Here is a 23828-nt window from a genome sequence, read left to right as displayed (position 1 = left end):
TAATTTTATTTTTTGGAAATGGTGCTTTTATTGTGAAGGATTAAGTCCGGAAAAGGCTTTGCAATTGCCGGTGTGACACTTTTCTATTTCCTTGTTTTCAACTGTTTGACCGTCGGGTTTCAGCTGAATGTGGTAAAATGTCTGTGACTGTGGAAGGAAACAAGGTTTCTGGAAGAAGGAGACGAGAGGACGGAGAGGAGAGCGATGGTGTCAGCGGGAAGAAGGACAGACCGGAACCCAGTCGGTACTGTAGCTCCTCACTTCCTTCACAGCCTCATAAAACTGACACTGAGCCAGAGTGAACGAGTCTTCTCTAGTTTCAATGTTGCAGGTTCGTCATGAGATGTTTTATTATCTACAGCAGCAAAGGAAAGTTGCCGACAATCCAATGTCACTTAACGAACTTTTTCAGCCCCACAGTTCCTTTTTCTAGCAGACACAAACAAACACATCTGTAAACACAGAAATGAATGATGGCTGAGTTCCATTCAGCTGCATCAGTTTTCCAGTCCTGGTGCTGCCAACAGGTCTCACTGTAAGGTCTCGCTGTAAGGTCTCGCTCTAAGGTCTCACTGTAAGGTCTCACTCTAAGGTCTCACTGTAAGGTCTCACTGTAAGGTCTCACTCTAAGGTCTCACCTAAGGTCTCACTGTAAGGTCTCACTGTAAGGTCTCACTGTAAGGTCTCGCTCTGGTCTCACTGTAAGGTCTCGCTCTAAGGTCTCACTCTAAGGTCTCACTGTGGGTCTCACTGTAAGGTCTCACTCTAAGGTCTCACTGTAAGGTCTCACTGTAAGGTCTCACTGGGACACTTGAGTTGAACAGAGTGTTCTTTTCCTACCATGACAAGTCACAGTGGCCTTCACACGAAAGTGCAACCTCAACTCGCCTTGTACTACTCACATCAGTCCTGTGTGACAAAGAGTTGCTTTCTTCCAGGGGCGGTTGTAGTGGTCTTGCAGGCCCCGTGTCGACCAGTGTGAGGCCCCCTTCTCCATTGTGCTCTTAAAAATCATAAGTAGTGAGTAGTGGTGATCATTAAAGTCTTTTTCAGACATGACCTCCGGGTAAAATCCAGAGATTTGGATACGGAGTTTACCCAGAATCTGCCTTTCACACGTTCACAACGCAGCGGGAGGTTTTCTGCACAGACGAGTTCACAACAGCATCAAATCCTCCACATTATTCAGGCGAGAGGTGGAGCAGACAGAGGCAGGACGTAACGTATTAACTCTGCTGCGTAGATCAGGTGATCATGTTTACAGCAACACGATACCGTCAGAGTCGGTGTCTTCTAAGTGTGTGACACCGCTTTTTTGCCAGGAGATATTAGTTTTCTTTTCTTTTTTTTCTTTTTGCGTCTGTCGTGCATTAGAAGCATCATCAACCCCCCCCCCCGGACTAGTATACCCTGCTGCCGCTGTCGCATAGCTGTTGGGTTGAGTTGAAGCAGGATAGCGAGATAACGCTTGCCGGCAACATTACCTCTTTGAAGAAATGGTTTTCTTCATTTCCTGGTGGTGGAAGGACGCATTTGTTAGCCGCATTTAAAGGACCCTTCAAAATGGGACAGCCTAGTCCCTCCGCTGTGACGCAATTGGTCTTCAAATGTCATCTCTGAAGGATTCAGCCCCTGAATTGAGACACAGCGCTTAACTGAGTGTTAACCGCCATGATCAAAGCATACTGTTCAGAATGACCACATTTATATGCAATCTAAAATGTATTTTTATGTAGTCTAGTTTAAGACTTTATCTCAACTTTTCTTCCACCTTGAATTGTGTGCTGTGTATCTATATATTAGAAGTTATCATTCGTGTCTTTTTTTTCCTTTTCCTTTGCTTTTTTACCAAAACAAAAGCAAATTTCATGAACCCCCAGGAAATTGCCTACCTAGTGTGTGATAACCCTTGAACCGCTGCAAGATCTTCATGCAGAGAAAATGTCATGAAAAAGTCAAGTAGCCTGTGGAAAAACATCAATCCAGATAAATTACTGCTCAAGCTCCTCTGTGCAATACGACAAATGAATGACCCTCATGTGGTATCTATGTCACCTTTTACTTTCACCAGGTTGGAGTCTTGTTTGGATCAACCCATGGATTCAAGCGGGATCCATGAACTTGTCAAGTATACACCCTCGCAGCTAGCAGGTTAGGTGACTACATCACCACGTCTTCATCAAATCTGAGCTGCAGTTGACATCTTGCTGTCCAAACTTCTTTTTACGTGATATTTCCTATTCTTTTCCAGCCAAGCATTATGATGCTGACACCACCGAGCCAATCAGCTGTGGTCTTCAGACTTTAGAGGAGCTTTTGACATGGAAACGAAGCGAGGCAAACCCTTTCAATGTGGCAGTCGTCCCTCTGGCAACTCGGGAGCCTCCCCTGGCCAGTACTTCACGTCGGACGCTGGTGTCTCATGACATGATGGGCGGCTACCTAGAGGACAGGTGTGAATTTATAAGGAAATAACAAGCCCCTAAGGAAATAGGATGATTTTCACTGGTCTATGTAGGCAACTATAAAGGGAGAATTCAGAAAAGGACACTGATCTTCAAATCACCTCAAAATTTTCTTTCAGCTAATTTCTCAAGTTTAAAAACTCTACACTGTTCACAGTGAGCTGAAAGGATATTTCAGGATTTTGGGGCTCTACTTGGCACTATACCTAAATTAGGGAGTATGCACTACACGGTACACAAAGTATGTGGACGCCTGGATGCACTTGTGTATAATAGCCATTCGATCCTGGAACCTTGCTGCAGGGATTTGCTCCCCGAAAGTGAGCTATTGATTAAAGATACATAGACCACTGTGCTCCCTAACGACCACCCTAAGTATTTGGTAGGTTTCTGTCTGTGTCCACTAGGTTTCAACACAGGGAAAAAACTGAATGGCTATGTCCTACTTCAGGGGCCACAGCCTTTGGAGGCTGCATGTGGAAGCTAATCACACTGTTATGAGTTATGACTCAGCGAAGTCCGTGTGCATGTGTCCCTTAGGTGCACTCTGACTGTGTCATCATAACATGAGCCATATGCCTAAATACAGCCACGAATGAAGACTATAAATACTACACTTGTTTCACAGATGGATTTTGTTGCTTGTTTTAGCTTTTGGGTCCATGATTCATCCATGATAATATATTTCTAATTGGGCTTTCCTCGATTTTATTTTGTTCCTGCAGCCACATTCATGTACCATAATGCCATGTCATTCAATCTTCTGTCGTTGAGGTTTGTCCAAGGGACAAGTGTCGAAGCTCCGTATGCCTTCTACCACTGGCAGTACATTGATATTTTCAACTACTTCACGCACAACATGGTGACTATTCCTCCTGCTGTGTGGACCAGTGCTGCACATAAACATGGAGTCGTCGTTATAGGTGAGTGAAAAATGTAGTCGTCCAGAATTCCTATTTTACATTTTATATCACGAGTATCAAGATGTAGTGAGAGTTTGACAGGGCTTCCAATCTTCACTGTGATTGGCTTTCTTTCCAGGGACTTTCATCACAGAGTGGAATGATGGAGCCAATGCGTGCGAAGCCTTCCTGAAAGATGAGGAGGCGTATCGGGCAGTAGCTGATAAACTAGTCCAGATTAGCCACTATTATGGCTTCGATGGCTGGCTCATTAACATAGAGAATACCCTCAGTGTGAGTAATTGACTTCTGGTGCTCATCACAACAGCACATATAGATTTAGGTCGTGGCCATAGAGTGTATGTCAAGATGGACGACGCGTCTCCACTTTCTCCCACTATCGAGAAATAAAGCAAAAATATCCAGGACACAAACACAACATCATTTTGTGCATTTGCAGCCAGAATCTCTGCAGTGGGACGGAGCTGCGGTAGTGAGGTCCTGCTGATACATGCACTTGACCAATCATGAGTCAGTCTCAGCTGTCAATCTTAGCATCAAGTAACTAATTATAACCAAACTTAGTGGAAAACATATATCAGTGTGACCATCTTTGAGAACAAGTTATTTGGCGTGTACTCTCTCTCTCTCTTTTTTTAATTTGGTCCATGTCCCAACCATTAACATAGAGGAGGCGGGATTTATGATCTATACTGCAGCCAGTATAAATCACTTGGCAGTCGAAACATTTAAAGGAAGCAGTCGTGTCGTCCAGGTTCTGAGCTCTGACTGGGCCAATCCAAAAGGTGGATTTTTTTTAGCTTGAAATCTTTCTGTTGTATATTTACTTTGATGTTTTGGATCATTCTTCTGCTGCATCACCAGTCTCTCTGTTATTGTCCTGTAAGTTACACTGACTACCTTAAGAATTCATTTCCCCCCTCAATGATGTTGAGCTGTCCAGGCCCAGAGGCTGCAATGCCCCAAATTCTGACGCTGCCTCCACACCTTCTTCACCTTTGGGATACGATATGCAGTGCTCACGCCAAGTGTAGTACTTCATGTGTTGTGCAGGTTTTTTGGGGGAGAGTAGGAGTTTCCTTTGTGGTTTCCTGCCAAAGACACCGTGCTCCACGGTTTTGGCATCCAGATTAACTCAGCTCCAGGGATTCTTTTTGCCTTTATCTGTTACTAGGGTTGACTCTTACCTCATTAAATGTTCTGTGTTTACTTTTGGAATCATGATAGGAGACTAGACACCATATTATAGACAGCATTACAGACAGCCTCTGGACAGATTTAAATATATCTGTTTGTGCTGTAACACACCTCAAATTATTATTATTGAGACAAATTTATACAGAAATACAGTTCACTCCCCTTTTCTTGCCACTGTAGCTCCCTCCTAGATGATGAATCCCACTGACTCGATTTTATCAATACTTTGGTGAGTTAGTTAACATAAGTCTGTTCACACTGTGAGTATGTTAGCATGTCGATCGCAGAGCTAATCGCATGCCTGTAGTCTTGTGTTATTTTTCCCTTTAAAAAAAACTATTTACTCACTTACTGTATCAAGCCCTGAGGTACAAACAAATTGTGTGCACTGTCCTCTACCTGCAGGAAGTTGCAGTGAAGAACACACCTTTGTTCCTGCGCTATCTGACCGACCAGATGCATGAGCGAGTCTCTGGCAGCCAGGTGCTGTGGTACGACAGCGTGATCGAGAGCGGACAGCTACTTTGGCAGAATGCACTCAACCAGTCCAACAGGTAGAGTGGTGTCCTTTTGTGGTTTTAAAACTTGGTTAAAATTTTTACTTCATTAGTAACTTACTGATCCAAAACTTTGCTCCAAACTCCTCATAATAGGATGTTTTTCGATGCCTGTGATGGTTTCTTCACGAACTACAACTGGACAGAGCAGAACCTGGAGGAGATGAAAGAAGACAGTGGGATCAAAGGCCGTGAGGCTGACGTCTATATCGGGGTAGACGTGTTCGGCCGAGGCGAAGTGGTAGGAGGAATGCTTGAAACTAATAAGGTACGCACTCTGGATAAGGTGTCTTTTTATTCATGAGCCTGAATCACTTGCAGACAATTGACTTTGCGGTTTGTCTTCAGGCTCTGGAGATCATCAGGAAGCACAACTTCTCTACAGCCATCTTCGCTCCAGGCTGGGTGTACGAGAGCCACGATGATAAGACTGAATTCCGCAAGAACCAGGACATGTGAGATCTGCGCAGTATTGACACTGACTTTATTACACTCATTAATCGCCCATTAATTTAGAAAGTGTATTTAAAATAGTAGCACGTTTAGTCTGTGGGAGGAGATGAATAAATCAAGACTAGGATGTTCTTAAACTTCCTGCAGGTTCTGGGCTCTTTTGTCAGACTACCTGTACATCCACCGACCAGCCTCGCCTCTCCCCTTCATCTCCTCCTTCTGCCAGGGCTTCGGGAAGGCTCTCTACTGGAGAGGAAAGGTACTGGTGGAACGGTGGAAGAGGGAAACACACAATGTTAACATTACTGGTTGCCCATGCCAGTGCGCTTGAGTTTTCTCAAAGATATTTCAACACACTTCCAATTCAAGACGAACTACATGGAGAAAAGAAAGCTTTGAAGTCATGAATGATTCAATGCTTTAATTAACGTCATAATGAAGTGATTTATTCTTTTTCTCTTGTTACATTCATTATTAGATATTCTTAGTGCAAGGATTGGACCGAACAGTTCTTGTTTCAAGCTGCAGACCATGGTAGTTAAGCAGGTTGCTTATCTATAAAATGCCACTTTTTCACAAAAAATAAAAAAGGGTACCTGTGTGAGCGAGAGAGAAAAATGGACTGGATTTCAACATTTTCTAAAACCAATAGAAATACCAATAACTCACACTGTGCAATGCTGGGCACCAGAACACAGGCGGACTAAGTACATGAAAAGATCAGACTGTTTTTCTGAGTGAGTTTTTCTCACATTGATAGTTGTGACTATCACGGTCATTAAACAAATCTAGGAGTCTTAATTTATCCTTTTGTAAATCCATTCTTCTGTCCATAACCTCTGATGGCGTTCCCAGTTTAGTTACAGCTGCTGGATGTCTGCTTTGAATCAGAATATCAGTGTTGTATCGCTGCTTTTAGTTTATTTTAGAAGTGAATACATAGTTTAAAATTACATGGCTTTGTCCCACTGTGCGTCTCTGACACACCTGGTTGTTCAAATCCACTGTCGGTCAAGCTGTTCAGTTTTTATTCTCATCTTAATTATTTTATAATGTTTTATTTTATCTTGCATTTACACTTTTGTGTTTGTGCTTTATTGCTGTGATATTTAAATTCCTTTTAATTGTTTCCAATTTAAAAAAAACAAAAAAAAAAACTTTCCTATAGTTTGCTTTCAATGTTTTGTTTTAAGGTGTGCAACACCTTGTGACTGTGTTTTGAAATGTGCAATGTAAGTAGGGTTTATTGTTATTACTATGTGTTTGCAGCACGAGACTGAGAGGAGCTGGTTCAACCTGGCTGCCCAGGAGATCCAGCCCTTGTACTACCATACGGAGCTGGAGGACCAGGGCTGGCTTAGAAGCCGTGGCTGCCCACAGGAAGCCTGGAACGGAGGCTGCTCACTGCTGCTCGAGGGCCTCATCCCTGCCTCTCATACATCGACGGTTTCTGCCAAGTGTGTGTGTTTTCTGCTCACCTTTTTATGTTGTGATCTTGCAGCACCACCTCCCCAAACACACAAGCTCATGCTCATTGTACCTGTTGTTTCTTTGCCTCTGTTCTGCGTCTCTCAGCATCTTCTCCCTCAATATACCCCTGCCATCCAAGATCCTGGTGAGCTTCATCCATAAACCATCTGCTGGGATCAGTGTCTCCCTGGAGCTGAAGACAACAGATACCAGTCTGTGCATGGACAACCACAATGTCAAACGTGAGTTCCTGACACTGTCCGTTGTCTACCCTTGCATATTCTTTACAGACCTGTGAGGGCTGAAGCCAATGCCAGCTATAATCATTTTCTAATAATCATTTTTACATCGAAGGTTATCAATTCATGAATCACTCATTTTACTCATCACCCTCACTCCTACTCAGTCTGAAGGTTGCCTTATCCTAAAATAAGAACATTTGTTGAACTCTGATGCCTCAAACCTCTGAAGCTTTTATTTCTCCTCATTCTTTTTATTATCAAAGACGAATGCTGAAGACATGCAAAATTAACATGCTTCTTATTTATAGTCTTCTCTGCACTTACTGTATCTTTCGCTGGTTAAAATGACCACCAACCCCAGCAGTAGAGCATGAGCTGTGGCTGATGTTCATTTCATAACATCTGCACTGAAACTTAGGTTTAACATAATGAAAGCAAGTGTTAGATACTGTGGTAGCTACCCCTTCAAACCTTGTAGTACAAAAGGTGAATTGCAAAGGGTTAGAATAAGAAATTTGGATTTGGGGATTTGATAGGTGTGGATTTAACTCAGATGAAATTGAATGTGCAATTTAAACTTGGAGCAGACAATACAAATACGCATTACAATATAAAGATAGGTCAAGGATAAGAATATGAAAATTGCCTTTATATCCAACCTCGTTTTGGCTTCAGGTACATTAGACTCAGATATTAGCATCCAAGTTTGATACTTGTTAGGTTCCACTGGCTGCTACACTGATCCTGAACCAAAACACATTCACATCCATGGGTTCAATGTTCACTCAATTATATCCAAGTATTTACAGCACATGTTCAATGTTTGCAGTCACCAGAGTGCAGCCGGAGGTGTTGGATGAGGGCCACCAGCTGGTGAGCCTGTTCTCTCAGCTGTGTGGAAACATGAACCCAGGCGGTTGGACAATCAGGTAAGACACTAACTGAAAGCAGTTATGTTGATCAGATCAGATTTCCAACCAACATGTTGTTTCTGGATGCAGCATTGAAAATGAAGGATTTCACTGTAAACTGATCAGTCTCTCCCCTTCATGTTACCACGTGCAGGTGTTTGCAGCTGGAGCTCCGTGGCTGTACTCTTAGAGAAGTTGGTGTCAGCATCCAACGGAGGGGAGACCCTCAGGACACGCCTTTTAGCTGCAGGGTGGGAGAGATTATGGTGAGACAATGGGAGTCCACTGTGTTCAATTTACTTTATTAGAGATGCAGATAAAAGCTGACAACTTGGAAAAATCCTTTATGAACAACATCAACAAAACAAAACAAAAATAATAATAAATAAATAATTTAAAAATGGAACAGATTTCTTTCTCTCTACATGTATATATGTGTGTGTGTGTGTGTGTGTGTGTGTGTGTGTGTGTGTGTGTGTGTGTGTGTGTGTGTGTGTGTGTGTGTGTGTGTGTGTGTGTGTGTGTGTGTGTGTGTGTGTGTGTGTGTGTGTGTGTGTGTGTGTGTGTATATATATATATACACACAGCATACAGTAAATCCTATTCAGTGCTTGCACATCAGCCAACAATTCTAGTGACAAATGGGAAGTAGCAATCACTTATTGTCTACAATTTCCATTCAGACTTGAAATTCGGTCACCTACTCTCCAACTAACTTCTCAGCACATTTCAGTGCTCACACTTTGACACAACAAAGGCTTTCATTCATCAGGTGGTCAGCTGTAGTAACTGCCATAAGTTCCACTGTTCGAACCCAATTTATTCCAACTGTGCCTTTGCTTTAGCCAAAACTAGTTCATGTCGCTGATTTATTACAGGAGGTGCACTTCAGCTCATTTCATCACATAAACTTCAGTTGACATTTCATCTTCTTTCAGGGCGTGAACTTTAAAGTAATTCTCCCTTTAGCTCTTTGATTTCAGCTGATCTAGGTTGACACAGGTACCTGATAGTTCTTCCCATTCTAATTGTTCTTGTCTGTCTGCATCTTGTTCTCTCTCCCAAGCTCCTGGATGTAGCCCGTCTGCAGGTTCCCTCTGAGCTGGTTCTGGGTATGTGCATTTATGATGTGGTGTGGCTTCGTGGTGTTGGTACCTTGACAGAGTCCACCTCTCCTTGCCTGCACCTCAACGCCACTCTGCGCTGGGACTACTCGAGCAAGACCGTGCAGCACTTCAGGGTGTACTGGCGCCGGTTGAGGGGACCTGATCCCCGAATCCCTCCAGGTCAGCTGGTTCTGTTGGGACGTGCGTATTCTAATCTGTTTAGGGTAACAGAGCTGGAAGTGCCGAAGCCCCCTGGCTTACTGGAACTGGTGGTGGAGCCAGTGAGCAGGAAGGGCTTTCTGGTCCCAGAGAGTCAGTGGGGAAGAAGAAGCCTCAGCTACTCAGCAGACGTCACACAATGACTTTACATGAACGTTACCAGGCTGCTGTTTATTAACCCTATCGCAAATGTTTCTATAAAAATAACTGATGCAAAACTCAATATTACGAAGTTGGAGCTCTTTGGTTGCCGAAAAGTTTTCAGGCTTGGTTAAACAAAAAATTACTCAGGCTGCCTTTGATTTTAGTGGAGGTGCACAAGTGCAGACACCTAACAGTAATCGTCATCCACCAAAAATGGATTATTACCCAGTATGTATATCTATCTATCTATAAATATATACACACATAGGGGGTTACCCTAACCCTCAAAAAATCAAGGGAAAACTGGACTGTTACAGGATAGCGGAGAGCTGGACAGGGCCGTAGAAGGACATCAACCCAACATGATTTAAGTGTTCTCTTAATTTTTTGGAGCTATATATATATATATATATATATATATATATCATGCAAAACTTTGTCCATCTATGTTTTTCTTTTACTTGTAAGAGAACACGCCAAAGAAACATTTCGGTTCATTGCGTAATCAGGTCTGATGTTTACATGATTGTAGGCAATACTATAACATTGTTTGTTTTGCATAATTATATAGATTTGTCAAATTCTTTATGCATTATTATAATGTATACATGTATATTCAATATGAACAATATTGGATGTCAGTTAAGTATCTTTTTCTGCATTGTTGATAAGTATCAAAAATAACTTAATTTGAATTGCCCTTTCCAAGATCTCAAGATTACAAAGTGCTTTTTTAAAAAAAAAACAGCTGTGGAGCATGTGCGGAGCAAGAGTAAAAGCAATCAATATGTGGGCCTCTGTGTGTGTGTGTGTGTGTGAGGGCCTTCAGTGCTGGGGTTTTCCTGTAGCCTTCTCCAGATCCGTGCCTCAACACAGTCCCGTCTCTGAGCTCCTTCGACCTCATTATTTCCAATTGACTTGATCACAGGTGGCCTCCGGGCAAGATGTAGAAACATCTCAAAGATGTCATAACAAAGTGTCTGAATGGGATGTTAGTTTTTCCTTTTTAATAAAATTGGAAAAACTCTGCATTTGTTTGTGTGGTGGGATTATTTAATTTAAATGATTGACAAAGCTACAATATGGAAATGTAAAAGAGTCCGAATAATTTCTGAATGCACTGTTAGAAATTAAGCTCTTTAGTGTAACAAGGGGCCTTCCCAGGAAGGGCTTTACAATTAATCAATTTGTTGGCTGTAGTTGAAAGCCTGGACAGAAAATATACCTGCTTAATATAGAAATTAATGAGGACCACAGCATTATAAAAACTGTTACGTGGTCATCAATTTATTACAATTTCATAGGAAAAAAATACGATAAACATTTCACACACGCACAGAAGCAGCTAGAGTGTGAGAAGAAGAGCTTGGACTGGAGCGGAGTAAGTCTAAGCACAAGCAAGGTACAGTATATTGAGTGAGAGCGGAGGTTTTTGAGTGAGAGCATTACAAAATCAAGTCCCGCTGTCAAACTGAAAGATCACGCGCTTGGATTAGAAAGGAACAAAAACCCATAAGAGGCCACAATGGTCAGGAGGAAGTGTGAACCTTCCCTGGTGGATTGTGTGGAGGTGTGGGTGTTTGTGCTTTAGAGCATAATTTCCGTGAAAGCATTCATGCTCTAGCTCATTCCATCAGCTTACCCTTTCATTGGTTGAGCCGGGTAGGAGAGACCAACTCTGAAAGGTGCATTGGCAAAACAGCTACAGACATTTTCCAAGTTTCTCACACAAGTCCTTACAATTAAAACTTTAATAACTGCACTGCTGTTGTATGCCTCCACAAACCAGTGCAGTTTCTGTGTACACTTCCCCCCCCAGATTTATAGGTCTTTGTGACCTCTGAAATCAAATCAGTGAGTCCAAGTGAGCATTTGTACCAAATTTGAAGAGATTCCCTCAAGCTGATCTTAAGATGTCACGTTTAAGAAAAACGTTAACGTACTGAAACTCCACTTATTAAAAAAAAATAAAAAATCAGTGACCTCAGACTAAACTCTAATCCTCCTAAACCTGAGCACTGCTTTTACACAGCGGTACATTGTAGCTGATCCAAATGACAAAAACGCACTGCACACCATCACTAAATGTCTGAAAGCAATAAATACATGGATGAGCAATTATTTCCTAAAGTTTGATGTGGATAAAACAGAAATCCTCTTAGTCGGCCCAAAAATCAGAGAGAAATGCTGGAAAATAATCCCTCAAAGCATTCTTGAGATATCGCGTTCAGCAGAATGGGAGGTACGGACAACCTGAAAACATAATGCCTCCGGCCACTGCCAGCGCGGACGCATTAAAAAGAGCATATTTGAAAAGTTTAATACTGTACCAGAGAAGAAGCCAGCATGTACAAAAAACAAACAGTATTTATTGGTATTATAGCTGAAATCTACACAGGCCTTTGTCATAATCAAGGAGGTGTGAGATTTTGGATTTGGTTTAGCAGAAAGTGAATAAAAACAAAAAAAGTCATGATTTCATCGTGATTGTCAGAGCCATGCCAGCTGGCATCAGAGTGGGTGGATCAGGCCTGCTGGGTGATCATCTTCATCATCTGTAACGCCATTGGTCCCTGGTCTGAGGGAATCTGTCCGAACAGGAGAAGACAATATGTTGAAATCCTACAGATTGTAAAATTGTTATGATTCGTGTTACTTTTACTTTAGTGATTTCTTTTTTATAGATTCAATTCATTTTGTATGGAGCCAAATCACAGCATACATTATCTTACTTTACATATTAATGTAGAGACCTTCCAACATTACTGGAGAGAGAAGAAAACTCCCTTTCAACAGGAAGTAATGTTTAAAACTCAATGTGGCAGACATCTGCCTCTAGCAGTTGGGGTGAGCAGAGAACCACAGGGAAGAGAGGAGAGCATGTTTAAGAACCACAAGGGAGCTAAGGGATTTTTCGGAACAATACGGTGCTATGAATATACATATATTAATATATGAACGGGCTTGATTGTTAAAGGCTTTGCATGTATGCGAGGAGCAGATATATCGAATTCTATTTTACAGGGAGCCATGCAGAGAAGCTGAGACAGGAGTAATAGGATCTCTCCCAATTCCTGTCGGCACTCCAGCTGCAGCCTTTTGGACCAACGGGAGGCTTTTCACAGACTAACTGGGACACCCTGACAATAGGGAATTACAATAATCCAGTCTAGAGGTAACAAAAGCATGGACTAGTTTATCAGCATCCAGTGACGGAGCTGGGGTGGGGGGGCTGGGGGTGACCGTGGCCACCTCACGCTGAATCTTGGCCTCCCTATTGGCCAGCCCAGGCAACACGTCACAGCCGTCACTGATTTCCCCCATGCGGAGCCTTCCTGCACAGGCACACTTAAGGTACGCTCCCATCCTGTGACTGATCCCCATAGGCTGAGCTGAACATCTGCTCCTAGACCAGTAGTAATAGTCAGTAGTTTGGGACACTTGTATTACAGAATGCCTTTGTTATCATCATCATCACGCAGCTAAAATTTAGTGCAACTTTTCAGTGGAAGGCTCTATATACATACAATTAAAACCATCAGCAGCAAGCAATCAATGCAACTCTACACATGAAGTTTAAAAACAAGAATATAAAATAGAATAATAATAATTATCTGTTAATTGGAAGATAGTCAGTATAGTGTAAGCTTTGCCTTTATATTTTCTATGTAATATTGACTTTTATGCCACCCCACTGAAAAATGTTTGGCTCCACCACTGTCAGCATCCTTTTGAGACCGGATGTTCCTAATTTTCAGGACACTGCGCAGGTGGAAGAAGGCTGTCCCAGAGACTTGTTTTATATGAGGGTCAAATGTCCACAGTAGAGCTGGGGGCCAAGCTAATGCCATCCATGACTATCTGCTCAGACAAGGTTTCATTAAAGTACAATTAAGTCCCTAAATTGCTGATCATTTACTAAAATGGTACCAGAACAAGTTTGTACTTCCTCCTCAGTGACCCCCTTTGATTTATTGCATCATTATCCCCCAAACGTTTGTTTCACATAATGTTTGCCATCTGCAGCCATTATCTCACCATGTGACCAGCTCTGAGAATCCAATAGAAGGCAAAGTTCTTATAGGTCTTGCAGAAAGCTCCAGTGACGCCTGGGGCGATGGGGTCATCTAGGGGGGTCCACCGCAACTTGTTGAAGCCGGGCAGCCCCTCCCACTTCAGCTGCTTCACCCACAGCTCCTGACCTGAGATGAGAAGCTGATTCATGAGGCAGATCTGAATGGCTCACAGTTACTGGAGCTGAGGACAAGAGAATACTCTGAGCCAGTTACCAATGGTGTCCACGATGAGGTCCAGCTGTCCGTTGTAGACAGTGACGTTGACTCCAGCGATCAGCAGCTGGTCGACGACGTCCACCACCGGCCTCATGAAGTCTCCTGCCATGTGGCTGAACACATCCTCTGCCTGGCCTGGACACATGGCAGCACAGGAGAAGAAAGAAAGATGGAAACCCTTCTAACGAGGCAGGAAAAATCAGAGTCTAGAATGTGTGTTTGTGACATTAAACAAAACTTAAGAGACACAGTACCTCCCCAGGTGACATTCTGGGGAATGATGCCCAGTTTCTTCCTGATAGGTCCATTCATCAGCTGAGACAGTGATTGGCTGTGGAGGGGACGAATGTGACGACGGGTCTGCAGAGCTGGTGGAAAGAAGAAACACATTATTGATAAATAAATAAAAACTGTGATGCAAATAATCCTTGATTCCGTGGTGTGCCGTGCCTGATGGCAAGGAAACTAACGAGAGGATAAGAACCTTGACTCTCTTCAATCTTCCGGACTCTGTAGCAGCGGCAGTCAGTTTTGCAGGGCCTCATGATTCAAGTCTATTTTGTTGGATATTTTTGCAGTTTTATCTCTGATGCTGGTTCAGGTTAGATGGAAGACACCAGATCCTACAGATCTGAGTGTGTTCCCTATGAAAGAGTATTAGGGCAACCTAAAGGTGAAGAAAAACTGAGATTTTGAGAATAAAGTCATAATATTGGGTGGCTGTGGCTCAGGAGGTAGAGCGGGACGTCCACCAACCCCCGAAGTGTTCTTAAGCAACAGGCTGAACCCAAAATGGGTTCAGCCTGTTGCGTACTCCTTTCATTAATTTGGCCGGCCCCATCAGTTTTTGTATTAATCTTTTGGTTATGATCTACTTCTACTTCTGTTGGATGAATGGATCATTTTTACTGCAGCTACTTAACTGGATGTGTTGGACCCTTTTTTGCAAAGAGCCTTTGTGGGAGTCATAACAACTTCTTCCCGTGTCACCAAACCCAGTTAGCTGCTCTTACATTTTAGAATTTGATGACTGGATGTGATCACTTGAAACAGCTTCTCACCAATGAAGTCCTCTCCCACTGAAGAGCGGACTTTTTCATCCGGGTCCTGGGTGAGGATGTTGTAGAAGTTGACCCCGTTGGTGTTCTGAGGAGTAAATAAATAAAAAACGCCTGCATGAAACCTCTTGACCCCTACACACAAACTGGTTTGTGAATGTGCACACACACACCTGAAGGATAATTAAACAGATGATTCACCTGACCACAACAAAAGAGTGCTTTTGTAAATCAATCCATTACAAAAGAATAAAGTTGATGAAAAATATGTTTTGCCATCCAGCAATTGAATTATCCATTAGAATGTACAGAGCTTTGTATTCACTGATAAACACAGTTAACAGTTTCCTGCATGTGAAGTGAACATATTGTATCAAGCAGTGCAGTGTAGAGGTATTTCCTGCACCAACCTGCTCCACCACAGTCTCGGTCACAGACCACAGCTCTGTGGCCTTCAGAAACTGTTGCTGCTCCACGGCTTGCTTCACCATCTCCGCTGCACTGTTGACAGCCGACAGGCCATAATCATCCAGCAGCGACTGCACAGCAGAGACCACAGTTAGATTAAAAACTCTACAGTCCCCTTTGCTCCCAAAAATCGGATTATAGCAGACATCTCTAAGAGGGAAAACTCTCTCTCCTGTTAGTTACTTACGGTGGTGTAGAGGTACGGCCCCCACGTCATGACAGAGTCTGTGGATGAAGCACGAGTCTTACAGTGAACAGTTCTCCACAGAAAAGTTAAGATAAAAATGCATGTCACTTTAAGAGGCCCTGATCTAATGTAATATAGAGCAATCATTATTTATAAATATACAAATTAGGTCATATACAACACACAAACCTGGGTACACTTGTCAGTATCACTAAAATGTTAAGTCAATACAAAATCAAGTCCATTTAATAGGGTTTTGTTTTTAGCCAAAGTCCAAAAATAATTTAAGACTTTAAAAACAATGAAATAAATAAATAAGTCAGTACAGCCTTATTCATGAGAATACATTACTCCATTTTATAATTTTTAAGTTTACTGTTAGCAGTCTAACACAAACTGTGGAGAGATGTCCTGCTGTTTGTTGCAGGGTTTATCTTCTGCTCTGCTTTAAAACACAAGCCTTCCTGAGGTTAATGATATTCTCTGGTCTTGTGTGGCGCATTTTCTCAATTGGTCTCCATTCCCTTGCTCATCACAGTGAATTTCACAGAGAGAAATCTACCCAGCAGTGTTGTGACAGACTCCACAGCCCATTGAATTTAAACATGGGTTTGAAGATAATGGAGAGCTACAGTAAATTCAACTTGATGCTTAGCAAACTCACTTAACTCCTGAAAAAAAAAACATACAAGGGTCTTGCTATTGTGAATTTGTCAGTTTTTGAGCATTGTTATTGTCCCATAATCCAGATGTGCAACATTCCAGCAGTTATTTTCCATATGAAACATGTACTAAAAAGGTGCAGGTAAAAAGACCAGAGATGTTCCAATAACAGGATCACAAATACCTCTGATACAGCCAAAAATACCAGGTCGGGCATTGGCGAGTATGCAAATCTGCATTCCAATTTAATACCACATCTTTAGCCTATAGTAGTTTCACCCAGATAAAACTGCAATTTTCTTTTCCCCAGGAATCACTTATTTTCCTGTCCAAAACAGAAGTTGTACTCCTACTGGCAAGTATCGTTTGTAGAGCGACAAAGTAGAAGGGATTTTCAGAAGTGTAGCATTAGCCAGAGCTAAAATGTCCGCAATTTGGAAATATTTCATGCTGGAAGGTCCTACAAGTAAAACGGCAACATCCACCATGTGCAAGACTTCAGTTGTGAATTTCGTTTTTAAAAAAAGGGTTGATCTGAGCTGGGCCATACAACAATGATCATCATTTCCATACGGGGTTAGTAGCATACAGCTGTTAGTTAAATGCACTGGAAATTAGCAAATACTCAAAGTTGAGGTTTGGGAATTGGTATGTGGAAGGAAACATTGTATTGGAACATCTCTAATAAAAACTGAATGATACTGACCCAGTGGGGAAATCCACGAGTCCCCAAGTGCCACACCAACAAAGTTACATTTCACTGTTCCTTGTGCTATGGCCTGGACGGACAAGGGACATGGATTAAAACACAGCACCTGGTGACCAATGTACGTTTTTTCTCTCAATGAGAAACTCATCTAAATTAAAAAGATGGACAATATGCTAACACAATCTGTGTTTAAGTGAAAATGAGGTGGCACTAGAGATCAAAACTCGTCATAGATCTTCACTGGAAACCATGAAAATACAATAACTACAACCTGAACTGTCAGAGCTAGTTACTTTATCTGGCGTTCAGTTTACTGGAACAATATCAGGACTTATCCAACGGCATTAAAGGAATGTTACTCAAGTATTAAAGAGCACTTGCATGTTGCAGTTTTACCTTAAAGACATTTAATCAATTCCCTCCCCATTTTAGTCTACACACAATATAGCTTAATATTTTTTGGATAGGTACAACTGAAACATCATATTTAATAACTTTTCGAGCAGCCACTTCCCATTAAAATAGTAATTTGTTCCAGAACAGTTTTCAACCAAGTCTTAAAAAATTCTCCAAATATTATTTGTATTAATCTTTCATCAACACTGAAGTTTATCCTTTCTTCTACACTAGTAAGAATGTTGACAGGCAAACTACTTAAATGATGGATGGCAAAAATACCCTAACCCTACATTTGACAGTTCTTTGAGAACAGGGACTTTCCACCATGAGTTAGCTAGGTGGTGGTGGGGGTTGGGGGGTGGGAAGCTAGAGGAGTTAATGCTCCCCGTCAGACTCAAAATGCAGTGAACTCACCTTGGAGAGTTCCAGTGAGATCGCAGCGGCCATCTTTCCTCCATAGGACTCAGAGAAGATGTAAAAGGGGATGCTCTGCAGAGAAGAGAATAACCAGCACTTCAAAGAGAGAAAACCTTAGGGAAATACTTGGTTGGTATTGAGCAGGTAGTGTAACCCTGGTTTAACAGCTTTCTCTCTAAAACAAGTGGCCGTGATGTCAATGATGTGATTTCATAGAACATTGATTATTTTATAGATATTTTTTTATTTCAAGTTTAAGAGAATCGCTCATCAAAAATACTTCAGTCTACATTGCACTCAGGTCCTCAGCAATCAGATGAGCTGTTATTAACAACAATCAAAAGCCAGACAGACGAGGAGATTCATAGTTGGATTCATTCAAGGTGTGTTTAGAGAAATTCAAAGTATATCGTGTCTACATTTTTAGCCACAAGCTCCATAGGAAACCAGGTAATGCCACTGAAAGGGTGCACGCAATGCCACACCCTGTCACTACAGGGAAGCAAAGAGCCGACATACCTGGAAGTCAGCCTTCTCTGAAAAGAAGTGTTTGAGCAGCACTAGCATGTCTGAGGCCACCGTGGCCACATCGGTCGCAAAGCCATCAGGCCCATCAGTGTAGCTAAAGCCAGTGCCCACAGGGTTATCTACAAATAACACACTGGCTGCCTGCACCTGAAAGAGACAATACACAGACACACACTATATCTACATGCCATTTCAACAGTTGGAACACTCTTCCAATACAAGACCTTTAAGTGACAAAGAGAAGAATCCTTTGGATTTGAATAAAGAGTTCAGATTAATATAGACTGTAAGACACAATGCAGGAAATTGCTCAACCAAAGAACACCTCATTGCTCCCTCTTCAATAGTCCAGTGGAATTTACATAATTTTGAATTACAATTTACAGACAGTGATGTTTTAATCTCTGTAGTGTAAAAAAATGCAATCATACCCAGCTGTTCTTTCTGGGCTCTAGGTTCCTGTTCAAAGGGCCGATCTCCTCAAAGTTCCCAAAGCCACTTCCTGATCCTCCTGGTCCACCCTAAACACACACAAAAAAACATTATATACAGCTATTAAAGGTTGTCACATTGGGGAAAAAAATAAATAAAAATAACCACTGTTCTTTACATCAAGTACTGCTTTTTTGCATATCCCCCATTTGAAGATGACATACAACCTAAATTTTCATTGAAGCCTAGTGAGACATTTAGGTTATCTGAGCTTCTCGGCTGTTAGACAGCTATTCGAGAGTGGCCCACCGTAAACTCTACAACTCATAAGACAACTTCTGATTGTTGCTTCAGATAAAGTCATCCCTCTTATTGAAGAGTCTAGGATTTCTTTCCTCAGCCTCCCACTCTAGTCTATGTAATTTAGGGTTTTATACTGACACACACACACACACACACACACACACACACACACACACACACACACACACACACACACACACACACACACACACACACACACACACACACACACACACACACACACACACACACACACACACACACACACACACACACACACACACACACACACACACACACCACCTTCAGGCCCCCCCTACACATCTGACTGATCTACTCCACCCTATTTCATTTGCCCTCTCTCTCAGATCAGACCGTTTAAATCTATTACATATCCCAGGGAGCCGTCTAAAGACCAGTGGTGACAGGGCTTTTGAGACAAGAGCACCAATGATGTGGAGCGGCCGACCTACTTCTTAAGGGTTTGCCGATTCTGTGGAATCATTCGAAAACATACTGGTTTAAACAGTTGATCAGTGCACCTGTTCGGTCTCTTTTTAGTGTGTGCGTGTATTTTCTGTTTTGAAATCCCCTGGCCCTGTAAAGCACTTCATAACTCTTGTCTGTGAAAAGTGCTCTACAAATAAACTTTACTTAAAAAGGTCTTTGGTGATTGTGGCCTAACAGATCAACTGCAGCTATATCTGTCCACATCACGTTTCCAGAATTACTTCTCCAGATGTTACTTTCAGACACTGACTTTTATGATGAGGTCACAGATCGGTTTCCTCCTGTAGTCCCAGTTTGTAGAACAGGGTCAGATGAACCCCATGAACCTGGAAGCACCAGATTCCTTTATCATCCCCCTGCTTTGTACTCAACAATATCATACTGTGACAGGTGGACTTATGTATTTATATTATAAGTTGGATCAAGGGGATCCCACATGTGTGAAGTAAGTGGTCCGATTGCTCCTAAGATATAGATACTGAGATGACACTGCTGCATGGATGCACTGATCGAGGAGTACGCGGATAGGAGGAGGAGGAAGCTGAAAATGTAAACAATGCAACTCAACTGATCTTTAAAAGATCTATTTAAATAAAACACCCCATCGGAATTAGGACACCTTTACTAGCAGGTTAAACTAACCTTTCATACATCCATCTCCAGATTGCATGTTAAGACTAATTTGTTGATGTAAAATTCACTATTGTGTTTTTTAAAAAGATGTTTTATATACACTGTCCATCTCTATTGCACAAGAAAGTCCATAAGGCACTTTGAAAATGTATATTGTACTTATCTAGCTCATGTAGGGTTGTCATAGCAGCGAACATTTGTTTTCTTTGCTCCATTTTTAAATTACAGATCATCAAATGGGCTTTCCAGGCTGGTGGAGGGGTTATCATAGCAAATCCTTTACCAACAAGACTGGTCACATTTTTTTACTTTTGGAAGGTTGGCTCTAAACAGCATCATTGTTAGTTCCTCTTCTGCGGTTAAAAAAAGAAGCACCATTGCAGTAAGTCATTCAAACTTACCACAGAACTTTTTTTAGAGTTAACATGGGATGAGAATCACTCACCCTCCAGTTAGAACTGGACTCATTTCCATTGACATGGTTTAGCTTATTAAATCTTGCATTAACATACATTAAATCCTGTGGGCAGTACTGGTAACAGGTTTCATACTATTGTAACATAAAGGCAGTAGAGTCCAAGATATGAGAAATTAAACATTTCCCAGAATGCAACTTAGTTTTATCTTTTATAAGATCTGTCAAACGCAATACTCTAAAGTTTGCAGCAGTGGCTTCATTATGAATTTGTCATCTCAAGACCAAACTGTCCCCTCTTCACGAGTCGTGCACAGTAACTTGGTCTTGATGTGTAAAAAAATAAAAAATAAGGGGCTGAGTGGTACATTACAGCTGCTTTGCTCAACAACAAAGATGCAGCTTGGACAAGAACAAAAGCAGACGTGGGGTTCAAAACAACACGTTGCTGTACTCACACAGGTTGGGTGAAACATGGAGAAATTAAGCACATACAGCGTACAAGGAATCCCATGAACCTGTGCATTGTAGCCAAAGAGACGCGGCTGTGGACGTTTTAATGATTAAGTTGACAGTCAGAATTTGAGTAAGCGTGTCCTACCTGCAGCCACATGACCAGAGGCAGGTCTGTGTATCCGGCAGACTGGCTGTCAGCGTAATACAGCCACCAGAACATGTGGGCCCCCTCTCTCACCTCCACATAGTTCCAGGCTTCTTTACCTGCCAGGGGGATGGAGAGCCCTGCAGAGGATGCAATGAGATCTGCTTCAGTCACAGTGTTTCTTACACAACAGTATAGATGCCTCTATAGAACAGAAAGCAGGTTCTCTGTTAAAAGCCTGAACTATTAAGTTGACTAATCCTGAAACGCAGAGTTCTTAGTTCCAGATCAGCAGAAGGAATTTGTTCAATCAACTCTGAAGGTCCATTCTGAATTAAGGGCTTCTGTGGTGAATAACAAAAAAGCCTATAGAAGGGGAAGGAGCTTATAGAAGCAGCATTTACAATGAAAAAGGTAAATACAGCAGCGATTTCAACCTGGTGGAAAAGATGAATAAATTCCATTTTGTTTCCGCACAAGTCACTCCTGGGCAGACTTGATTTCTTTCTTAATAGATGATACACTGCATTGTATGTAAAAGAAAAAAGAGTTTAGCTTTTCTTTTAAATGAAATGCAGTGACTTCAGAAAGTGTTTACACCAGCAGAGAAAGAGTGAAGAGAGTCAGTAAGCTTACACTTTATTCAGTACAGTCGACTAGATCACAATTTTACAGACTTTCATTTCCTGAACGAATGAGAAATCCCACAGGCTGCTGGATTAAAAATTAATAAAGCACTAAACGGTTAATGGCCGAAATACATTTCTGATCTACTGCTACGTTACAGACTAACAGGTCTGCCTTCTGTCCCCTGAGTCAAAACTAAACCTAGAGAAGCAGCTTTCAGTTTTTTATTCTTCACCCACGTGGAACAAGCTCACAGAGAACCGCAGGTCTGCTGCATCTCTTAGTTCCTTAAATTCAGAGCTGAAGACTTCCCGGTTTGTCACAACCTTTTATTTAATCAAATAGGTCCTCATTTCACTTTCATTTTTTAAATTCTCTGTAACTTTAATTTGTTTTTAAAGTTGTTTTACTTTGACAATTCGTCCTGATGCCTTTTGTATTTCATGTAAAGCATTTTGAATTTGCTATATAAATAATACTGTCTTGCCTATTGATGCATGGTCATGTGTCAGTGTATAGATTTATATCTGTGATGAGGATGAAGCCGTGATGTGTGATCTCTGTCTCCGAACACTTCTTCAGCCTCAGCAGGAAGAACAGCTGGCAGCCATCAGGTTAGCGCCACAGTAACATGGAGTACAACTCATCTGTGTGTCTGGAAAGGAAAACCCAGAGTTCCGTTCATCTGCAGGTGAACTAACTCACCACAGAGGCAGTCCCCCGCTGGGAGCAGCTCGTGCAGATGAACGAGCTCAAACTAAACGTTCCGCATTCAGCCGAGTCAGCAAACGTGAACACCGCATTTCACAGTTTACTCGTAAACAACATACACGTGACCTCCGGGGGCTGCTCCGCATAGAAGTGACTGATCCTACCTTTAGTGACGAGGCCGGTGAGGAGCAGCAACGAGAGGGACCATGTTGGGACCATTGTTGAAGTGTGTGTGTGTGTTTGTAGCTCTGCTCTGTGCAGCTTTATGAGGACGAGAAATCATGTGACCAAAACCGGAGTCAGCTGATCGATGCCTCCTCCGCCCCCTCCTTTTTCCCTCCGCCACAGTTTGAAAATGAATTTATTTATTTATTTATTATTATCATTATTATTATTCATAAATACGTGCCATAATCAAAATAATGTGCTATGTCGTTAAGAATTATCTTTGGTGTTTAGCTTTTTTTCTCATTAATGCTGGATCAACACCAAACAGTGTAATCTTTGATACGTTGATACATGCCTTAAGGTTTGTATTTGTAACCATTGTTTAAAAAAAGTTATGACAAACTAACAAATGAATACATTTTTTAAAAACTGTGACTTTAAACTTTCACAAACTGTGTTTCCTGGTTTTAACCAGTTGCTGTTGTTTTCCAATATTCTGAAACCACTCCAACCCAACAGAGGGCAGTGTTGAAAATGAGTTAAAGGGAACGCTGGTTAGGTGAAATGACGACTTCCTGCAAGCGCTTGACCATCAGAATAAAAGGTGAAATGTTTTAAAGAAACACAAATTATTTGTGTAAAAACATCACAATCATCGTCATAATATTTTAATAACGGAACTGTAATGTTTAAAAAAATATTTCACTATTTTTGCTTAAAATATAGGACTGGATATCATTCATATCAAAAATATTCTCCTTACTACATTAATGACTGCTGGGCTATAGAGCCCCTTACAGATTTGTGGTTGTAATTCTGCATCGTGAGTCATAAGATGTACAGTATTTAAATGATGTAACCCTATATACCAGTCCTGTCATTTATTAGGTACATGTTGTAGCTGAATGGTTTGATAAGGTAGTTTCCTGCTTCTCCAGTCTGACCTAAGCTTGTAAAAACAACATGACATCAGGAGGACCATAAGAGGGCACATAAACATTGTAGCTGCATCCCACAAAG

General features: G+C 41.7%; 2 protein-coding genes across 3 annotated transcripts; one reads left to right on the top strand and one right to left on the bottom strand.

The window, feature by feature from the left end:
• The first annotated feature begins 78 nt into the window (after positions 1-78).
• Positions 79-10716, top strand: engase (endo-beta-N-acetylglucosaminidase). Of its 2 annotated transcripts, none has more exons than XM_035180248.2 (14): positions 79-244; positions 2072-2151; positions 2252-2453; positions 3240-3388; positions 3507-3661; positions 4991-5139; positions 5239-5410; positions 5491-5597; positions 5743-5854; positions 6865-7052; positions 7171-7307; positions 8137-8236; positions 8373-8484; positions 9285-10716. In XM_035180248.2, exons 1-14 carry the CDS (start codon positions 138-140, stop codon positions 9684-9686), a joined length of 2172 nt encoding a protein of 723 aa, XP_035036139.1. In that variant the 5' UTR covers positions 79-137; the 3' UTR covers positions 9687-10716. The 2 variants fall into 2 exon arrangements, with proteins under 2 accessions (XP_035036139.1, XP_035036141.1); XM_035180250.2 differs by having other exon boundaries at positions 210-331.
• Positions 10717-12036: 1320 nt separating this feature from the next.
• Positions 12037-22956, bottom strand: scpep1 (serine carboxypeptidase 1). The gene is made up of 13 exons (XM_035180254.2): positions 22805-22956; positions 21303-21442; positions 18840-18929; positions 18400-18555; positions 17878-17952; positions 17062-17134; positions 15693-15730; positions 15448-15576; positions 15041-15125; positions 14234-14347; positions 13977-14114; positions 13726-13889; positions 12037-12275 (listed from the first exon to the last, which is right to left on the bottom strand). Exons 1-13 carry the CDS (start codon positions 22857-22859, stop codon positions 12213-12215), a joined length of 1320 nt encoding a protein of 439 aa, XP_035036145.1. The 5' UTR covers positions 22860-22956; the 3' UTR covers positions 12037-12212.
• Between the last annotated feature and the right edge of the window lie 872 nt (positions 22957-23828).

This window comes from Hippoglossus stenolepis, chromosome 16 (assembly GCF_022539355.2).
Source record: "Hippoglossus stenolepis isolate QCI-W04-F060 chromosome 16, HSTE1.2, whole genome shotgun sequence".
Lineage (NCBI taxonomy): Eukaryota > Metazoa > Chordata > Actinopteri > Pleuronectiformes > Pleuronectidae > Hippoglossus > Hippoglossus stenolepis.
The sequence above is the reverse complement of the archived record's forward strand: the minus strand, read 5'-3'. Positions and strand labels throughout refer to the sequence as shown.